The following is an 8,796-nucleotide window of genomic DNA, read 5'->3' on the forward strand; positions in this document are numbered from 1 at the left end:
TCTTCGCCCAATATGGATGAGAACACCCCGAAACAGTTATTTTGTATCCAATGTAATGGAGTACAGAGCCATACCAAAATGAAAAGGATTCTATGTGCTTTCTGTGATCTACAATGACCGCAGGGTACATGAATTAGAAATAGAAGAAAAAGATGGGCGAATGTTTTGCACAAATTTGGGCAAACTGGGATCAGGCATCCATTCCTGCCTGCTTTTGCCCCGCTGACATGATGTTGCGTTGGTACACAGGCACGGAATGTCATTTGTTTAAAACAGTGACATTATTTCCAAAGTATTTCTGCCCTGGGTATCAATTATCATAATGGCTGCCTTTGCCAATGCCACGCAATCCTCTCACATCACACGCGCACACACACACACACACACACACACACACACCCCGGTGCGGTACACTTGCTCCACTCCTCTCTGAACCCCCCCTTCCCACGATCCGCCCACCACCTCGGGACTGGAGTCACGTGTCTCGCCGCCCTGTGTCTCTCCGCGAGCCGACACCACCACAAATCAAACTCACCCACCGCCCGGTGGAGAGAGAAAAGAGGATGAGAGACGGAGAGGTGCACGCGGACAGAGAGCACCTACGACGCCAGTGGGTTATAATGGAGACTGTTCAATAGAAGCTTTCCGCGGTGGTGATCCGAAATGAGACGTTTCCCGCAGAGGAGGGATGTAACGAGGCATCTGAACAGGACGGGAGATGAGATTCACACAGTTTCGGAGACTCTCTTCTTCCGGTGATCTCAAACAGTCCGCCCTGTGAGCCGCTGGGTCTTGGGCGGTGTACGGGACAGGGGGCGCACGGCTAACCGCCGCTCCAGCTCAACGGTGGATTGAAGAAGAAAATTAATAATTGCCGTCTTAATTCAACCTGCAGGAGCTCTGTGGGTCCCCGAGGGGGAAGAGTGGTCTTCACCATGAGGGCTTTTTCAGCAAACTTGTTCGCCCTCCTTTTCCTGTGCGCCCTTGCAAGTGTTTTCTACGTGTGGAGCGCACTGGAGAACCGTTTGGAGCGACACAAACGTGGGTTCCCAGTACCGGGCGGAGGCTCTTCCCACCACGGTCTCCCAGTGGACCTCTCCGCCAAAACTTTCCGGGCATTGCTCGCTGTCCCGGCGGCACAGAGACCGCACTTGGGGGGCAGACTTGAGGCTCCCAACCTCACGGATCAAACTGCCTCCGCTGGAACTCGAGATTACCATGTGAATGGGGATAACAAGAGGTCAGCGCTGCGGGAGGGCCCGGTCAAGTTGGGCTCCCCGGTGGAGGATGGGATATTTTGGAGTGAACGTCTGGAGGGTCTCCTCCCAGCGGGCTTCACGGAGGAATATGCAAGGGCTTGGCGAGAGAGAGCCAGGACGCACCGAATAATGAAGCTGGAGCCCGGATGCGGCAGGATATCGAATCAGCTCGCCACTTTTGCAGACGGGACGAAAGCGTGTGTGCGTTACGGGATAAACGCGGATCAGGTGCAAGGGGAAACTTTGACTTATTACCTCGCCAGTTTGCTGGGCATCACAAACCTGCCTCCTCTAATACTGTCCCAGCTGAACGGTGACGGTGAGCAATGGGCGGCTGTGAGGACGGGGATCGGTGGATTACAGTGGAGTGATCGAGCCGTGGTTTCTCTCACCGAGTGGGTCTCCAACCTGACCGGGGTGGTCACACCGGCGCCGCTCAGACAGGAGAGCGGCGGGCTGCATCCCGTGCTCCCGGAGCTCTGGAGCAAGACGACGGCGGAGCTACTGGAGCTGATGCAGTGGACCGACCTGATCATGTTCGACTACCTGACTGCGAACTTCGACAGACTCGTCAGCAATCTGTTCAGCCTGCAGTGGGACTCGCGCGTCATGGAGAGGGACACCAACAACCTCCTGAAAACACCCCGCGGTGACCTTGTGTTCATAGACAACGAGGCCGGGCTCGTGCACGGCTTTCGGGTGTTAAGCATGTGGGAGAAGTATCACAATACGGTGCTGGGGTCCGTGTGCGTGTTCAGGAAAAGGACCGTGCAGCGCGTGGCGGAGCTGCACAGGCGCAGAGACGCCAGGACAAGGCTTCTGGAGCTCTACAGAGACAGCGAGCCATTGTCTCTGGAACTGGGATTTCTCTCAGACGAGCACGCTGGCATTCTCCAGGACAGGATAGACAGATTACACAGACACATTTTGCATTGCAAAGGAAAGTACGGCGAGCTGTGAACACTCAGCGGGCACAGGTGACGGATTTGTTGTTGGCACAGTCTAAACGGGCTCTGCAAACGCGATTTGGCACACCTGTGCTAAACTGATGCGCATTACACTAACTGTCTTGAATACCCAGTTGAACTACCTCTTGTGAATAGAATGCGATGTCTATACTTTATAAATAAGTACATTTGACACATGTTTATAAGCTCCCTGCTGAGATTTCCACTGTATGCCTCACAGAGAGGAATTATTAAGGCTAGTCTCTCTCCTGTCTTACTTCACCCCACTAATGCTCACCGAATAGAATTAAATATAAAGAGTAGTATGTTGTGACCAGGGTATCATAACGCAGCCCGTCCATGTGTATTTGGATGCTTGCCTTGTGTTCAGCAATCCTAATGATAAACTCCTAAGCCTTAACATAAGGTGACTCTTGGAATTCTGTATTTCTGTTGACATCTGGCTCGCTTTATATATAAAGTTGTTTGCACAGTGCACTGTGATAGCAGCGCCTGCACTCCTGTAATTGTGTTTGAATTGCATATTCAGCCTTAAAGTCAGAGGTGTACCATGCCACTTGTACATGTAGTAAGTACGTTGTAAATATTGTCTGCCGACCTGTTTTGGAAATGTGATACTCCACTAATTTAACGTGCATTGTAACATTCCAAATTCTCTTGTCCTTTTTGATAAATACACTGTAATTTAATTTAACTGCTGTCAAACTGTGTTTTGTTATGCAGTTACTTAACTGCCTTATTAGAGTGCATCAAATATGTATCTACTCTGCCTTTGTATAGGCCACCTCCTGCCTCTGTAAGCCTCTGTACTTGCCCATTACAGTGCTCTCATTGTGCTGTGGACATATCTTGTGCTGGCACACTGTTCCCCAGGAGCCATTCTGTCAGCCACTCGCACGCTACAACAGGAATCTCTAATCCCCTATATAATCTCACCCAGAATGATAAAGTGAAGGAGACAACTGACATCATTTGACGTCCTTTGAAAAGGACTATGTCACAATGGAGTGCTTTTCACAACCAGAAGACAGATTGCAGAATATTTGTCAGTCTATAAATATTAAATGGTCAACCTATACGGCCAAGGCTGGAATCTGGTTCAAGGCTGAACCAGATTGGTTCAATCTGTTCAATTAAAAAGTAAGAAAACTCCCTTTGTGTGTGCATGTGCTGCTGAGAGACCAAGCCCACAATTAATGAGCGCTCAGCTCTCAGAGGAGAGCCTTGTTTACAGTTTTTCAAAGGTTGAATTTGTAAGGAGAAAAAGTACATCATGCCTGGAGGTCAGCTGCATTATTGTTTGCCTCATGCTGTATGCTTTCACAAAACCACATCTTTCTTTAATTTGACCCTTTTGGAAGGCATCCTCTCCTCATTAGTTCCACTGTGCAGCACAGCTCTGTGTCTGATTTCTGGTTCGAGACTTCAGAGGGAAAGCCAACGATCGAACTTTTGAAGGCCTAATTCTTTCCAGCCTCTCACTGTTCTGCACCTCATCTGGTTTCTTTTACAACTTTTTTTAAATGTATGGCCAGCTCCAGGGCACACCACTACTGTTAGTACATCTCCATAGAGAAGGCTGAGTGCACCTTGTTCAAATAGTTGCGCGATTTGTACTCGCACCTCATTTCATGGCTTACAGCGTGCGTGTCAGTATCAATGAATTATGTTTCTCCTTGCTAGGTCACTGCGTAAGTGGCAGAGAAGCAGCGGAGGCTTAAGCAGGTGTAACCGGAGGCTTTTTCCAGGCCAACTGCCTGCTGCAGCTCTAATAGGGACTTGGGGATCAATATGTATACTGGCTGTTGTATAGGGGGAAGCGGGTCATGTTAATGTGCTGGGTGTAGGGTTAGCATGTATGCGTGTGTCGTTCAGAGGGGGACAGGGGTTGCAGCTGGGCTCTGAGCATGTCTGTTAATGCTAAACTCTGCAAAGAGATTTACGACAGGCTGCAGACTCCAGGGATTAGACACAACGCTGAACTGAGGTCAACAGGTCTAAGCCAGACTCACGACCCATCCTCCTTTTCCTGCCTCGCACAATCACCCTCCCTGAGTGTTTCAGCCACATCTCGCTCTTCCTGCCACATCTGTCTTCACTGTTAACATCTCTTTCAACCTCATTTGTTAGCTAAATGGAAGATGAAAGTTTAATTTCCCTAATGAGGGTTTTTTTGGGGGGAGGGGTGGGGGGTGGGGTTATTTATTTGCAAAAGAAAGCCATTTTTTATCCAGGGACCACGCCAGCTGTAATCACACTAATGGTGGATATCAAAGAGGTTGTTGAATCCCCATTTTAACTGTTCACATATGTGCCTCCCTCCCTTTCTCTGCCTGGCTTATTTCAGATCACCAAACAAACTCCTTCCCCCCCCCCCCCTCTTTATTCTTTCAGAGCCAACAAAACCTTAATGCACATAACTTGGTACTTGGCGCGTTATAACTTGACATAACATGACATGGTCAAATGAGTGCAGCTTGTCCTAGCTTGTGGCACTGGCACAGTAGGTTATTATTTAGTAGGCCTATATGGCAGTTAGTCATGCCTTTATACATGCCAGTGCTGTGTGGTTCCCTCCAGATGTGCTTGTTTTCTGTGTCAGTAAGCCGAATCACAGGCTCAGACAGTCATACCAGCCAGGGGCCCACAGCAGGCCCCGGCACAGACCCCAGGTACTCAAACCGATCTTTTTCTTTGTGCACATTGCAAACATTCCAGAGGAACTGAGGGAGGATCATCTCCATGGACACACAGACGCACACAGACACTTCTCAGACAGGCGAGTGGAAGGAGTCCCAGCTGAGTACATAAACCGTTGTTAAAGTTGGCTGAGATCTCTTTTTTTCTTTTTTAAACCACCTATTCAAATAAAGTTATTCACATTGATGCAACATTTTAAAGGCTGTTTTTACACTTGTTTTGTAGGCATGTGTATAAATGAGTTAGAACTTTGTAATTAGGGAGCTTTAGAGGTGCTGATAGGTGCATTTTGTCACATTCACTCAGAGCCAAGGTTGCAGTTTCCGTCCGTTCCCATCCTTTATTCTAATAAGCTAACAAACTGCTAGCTGTTGGAAACACGGAAAATAATTTAGTAAATTAAGAATTTTAAAAAGTCATTATCACCCAGTGACAGTTGCTTACTACACCAAACTAATTTGCATGATATCAAATATGAAGTGCTTTGGACCAAAAAGTAAAATTGGGTGTTTTGCTAGACACCAGGTGACTGACTGACTGCCCCTTTCCCGGTGGGCCTGCCATGTGTGAATGGACGGACATTACTGGCATTCTTTTATGGCTGCAGAGCGCAGGGAACTTCCTGTGCATGACTGAATGATTTCATTATGAAACACGGCACATACTAGGGGGAGAGTCAGTTAGTCACAGCTGAGTGGATACGGGCCATAAAGGGTAAACTGGGGGGACCAGGGCAACGACTGGAGGGGCTTTGGCTTCGGACACAGCCGGGCTTGTGGTGTGCCTGGAGAGCTGGCACAAAGCCTGGCTTTGTCCAAACCAGCGGTGAAAGCATAAGGCCAGGACCTTTGGGCATTCTTTCTCAAGACAAAGTAGAAGGTAATAAGCAACAGAGGCAGGCAAAAAAAAAATGGCTACACATACCTCAGCTAATAAGAGGAGGAAAAACAAACGCGTGTCAAGTGTAGTGACCTCCTCTGTTTTCATGTCGGCATGTGTATGTCCAAATTCATTTCAGTCCAATCCATGATGTCGATGTTTGGATTGGCTAGATGTTTGGATTGGCTAGATGTTTGGATTGGCTAGTTTCCCAGTTTGTGACTATCCACAGGTGTGAGTTTTGGAACTGCGGCATGTAGTCCCATTTCATCACACACTGCGACTTTAACAAGCGTGTCTGCCTGGAAACATCACCAGGGACACACAGCTTTGTCAGCCTCTGCCATATGGATTTACTTTTAAAGTCAGCTGTGATAGCACACAAGCGTTTGATGAATGAGAGTAAATAAAAAATATGAAAAGCGACAGAAAAAAAGTTTGAAAAAGAGAAGGTGAAGCAATGGGTTATGTATAAGGGCGATGAGTATGTGTGTGACCATGCAAAACTCTATGGCAGATTTGTCCTTTCTCCAACAAGAGATTTCCCTAAACTCTGATGGCCGCTGTCTTCAGACAATTAACTTGTGTCCTTGAATGGGAAATTGTTTTTTGCAGGGCTCTATCGCAGTAACTCATACACAAGGGAGCAGACTCATCTGTCCAGCTGTTGTCCATTCTCTCAGGGCTGCCCTTTATGGAAAAGATGACATCCAACATTTCCATCACAAAGCCCCGTTAGTTCCATAGCGCTGCAGTTTATTTTCTCACTCTGTGATGACTACCAGTGACTCAGATCTTCGATGTAGTTCATGTTGACAGAAATATATCAGATAACGCAGACATATGACATTACTGCATTATATTCCTCGTCATCGTTCTGTTATTATTAGATTTGGAGCAATAATATAGCCTACAGTATGTATACAAATAGGCATAGAGATCTGAACATAATCCTTTAAACTGTTTTTGAAACATGTACTGATTAACCTCAATTTGGATTCCCTCTATTTTCCTTTAATACGATTTGCTTCATGCCAGTCATGCCATGCATAAAAATAAATCCTGATTAATTCCACCACTTAATTCCATCCTATTTGTTATGCCTTGTCCCGCAAGCTCTGTCTCCAAAATGTCAGAACATAGCCTGCACAGTCATAATGTAAAACATTTGCATTTTATATCATAAAAAGAATAAGACTGTCACATTTATAAATGATAACGGACTTATTTTCCTACAGGATGGGCTAGATGAAAGACTTTACCATTGCCAGAAGTAAAAGTGGCAAAACAAAAAGTTAGTAAAAGAGGTAGATTCAGCATGTGCCCTTTCCCACCATAGCATGTCTTAAAATTCTGTTTTGTTTATCAAATCGAAGTCTACCCAGGCATGACATTAGCTCCCTTGTAAAGACCGTGCTGTGTTCAAATGTTTTGCCTTGCCTTCTCCTCCTTACTTCTACTGAAACGTCACGCAGTATTTTGATTGACATGCTTGATGGGTTTTTGATGTATTCTATTCCCCTGTTGATGCCTGGGTGCAGCCCGGGGACCTGTTTCAAGTACACGCCGTTTTGCTCATTTGCATCTGGATTCATCTCTATGTAAATGTGAATTAGTATGCTTATGGAAATGTTGTCTTCCATCTTTTGTTGGCAAAAAAAAGGTGCATTAATGGGGAGATAATCTATCATTTTGTTGCTGAATTCTTCTTTCTCATGGCCACCTGCAACTAAGCTAAGATTGTGGCCGTAATTAAGATATTTCTATGCAAACGTTGTGAGTGGAGGATATGAATCAGCCCCAATGCTGGACAAAAGAGTTGATTGGTCCAAATGAGCTGGCAGGACATATGAATAATTAATAATAGGAATGAGGGGGTGACTTGTCTAATTCTGAAAAGGTGTGTGCAAATGATGCAGCGCTCAGCAAACCCAACTCTGATATCTGACACATCTTATTATTTAGCTTCTAAATGTATTAAGTCTTACTCCCACTGAACAGCATGAAACTATCTGCTCATTATAACCATACTTGTTGTCAGTGGAGTTTTCTTTTTTCCCAGCGTGCTGTGACTGTGTCATAAGGGCTTTGTCCTCTCCGTGCCTGAAGTGCAAAGCGAATCGATACGCAGAAGGGCAAGAGGACGTGCGATACTTGATGACAAAATACCTACAAGCTGCTGAAACAGCACATTCCTTCCTGCTAGCCGACCACTTGCTCTCTGAATGTCAGCGTTGGCTGCAAGCTGTGGCCTGTCAAACACCTGCGTGTGGTCGCAGTAGTCCTTTTGAATTATAGCCCCCATTGGCTGCGCCGGTGCTCAGTAATTCGGTCATTTCTATGTAAATTGTGCATAGTAGTATGTTGTACCACACAAACGCTCCGGCTTGCCTCGTTCCATAATAATACTCTGTTTCACGTAAATGATTAAAGCTAATTGTGAGAAAATGTCACAGCAGTCAATCAGTTAAGTAGATAGGTCAACAGGAGTGTAGATAGAAGAGAAGGGCACTCAGGCATGCAGCGACAAAAACAGGCACAGGAGGCAGGCAGTCGTTTTGGGTTGCGTCCAGATGCTGGCTTCTCTCTTTAGAGGTGGGAAGGGAGAAGAGCTCACTAGAGACAAACATTAGAGTGGGGGGGGGGGGTTATGGCTGACTCTCATCTTGTTCTCATTTGAACAAGATTGGACATGCGTTAGTGAAGGTGAGATGGGACTACCTAGTATAGGAGACAGCAGACTGAGGCAATACATTTAAAAAAATGGAACACATTTTTATACACATAAATCTCAGCTCTCACAGACATGTTTATCCCTCCTGTCCTTGACAACAATAGCATTTGATGGCATGTCTTCCATGGCTTGTCTATCCTAAAAAATCCTGTGCGTAAGTTTAACTTAAAATAAAGAGTGCAGTGTTGTCATTGGTGTTTTTTTATTCTATCTTTGAAAATAACTGGAGTTTGTCCTGCCTGTACAACATTTCAAA

General features: G+C 46.1%; 1 protein-coding gene across 1 annotated transcript; it reads left to right on the plus strand.

Moving 5' to 3' along the window:
- Positions 1 to 525: 525 nt before the first annotated feature.
- Positions 526 to 8,359, plus strand: fjx1 (four-jointed box kinase 1). The gene has a single exon (XM_031870916.1). It carries the CDS (start codon positions 936 to 938, stop codon positions 2,217 to 2,219), a length of 1,284 nt encoding a protein of 427 aa, XP_031726776.1. The 5' UTR covers positions 526 to 935; the 3' UTR covers positions 2,220 to 8,359.
- Positions 8,360 to 8,796: the final 437 nt, after the last annotated feature.

The sequence above is a fragment of the Anarrhichthys ocellatus genome, unplaced genomic scaffold, assembly GCF_004355925.1.
Source record: "Anarrhichthys ocellatus isolate YVR2014 unplaced genomic scaffold, GSC_Weel_1.0 scaffold2, whole genome shotgun sequence".
NCBI lineage: Eukaryota > Metazoa > Chordata > Actinopteri > Perciformes > Anarhichadidae > Anarrhichthys > Anarrhichthys ocellatus.

Coding starts and splice junctions, on each gene's coding strand:
- fjx1 (XM_031870916.1), top strand. CDS start 936: ATGAGGGCTTTTTCAGCAAACTTGTTCGCCCTCCTTTTCCTGTGCGCC.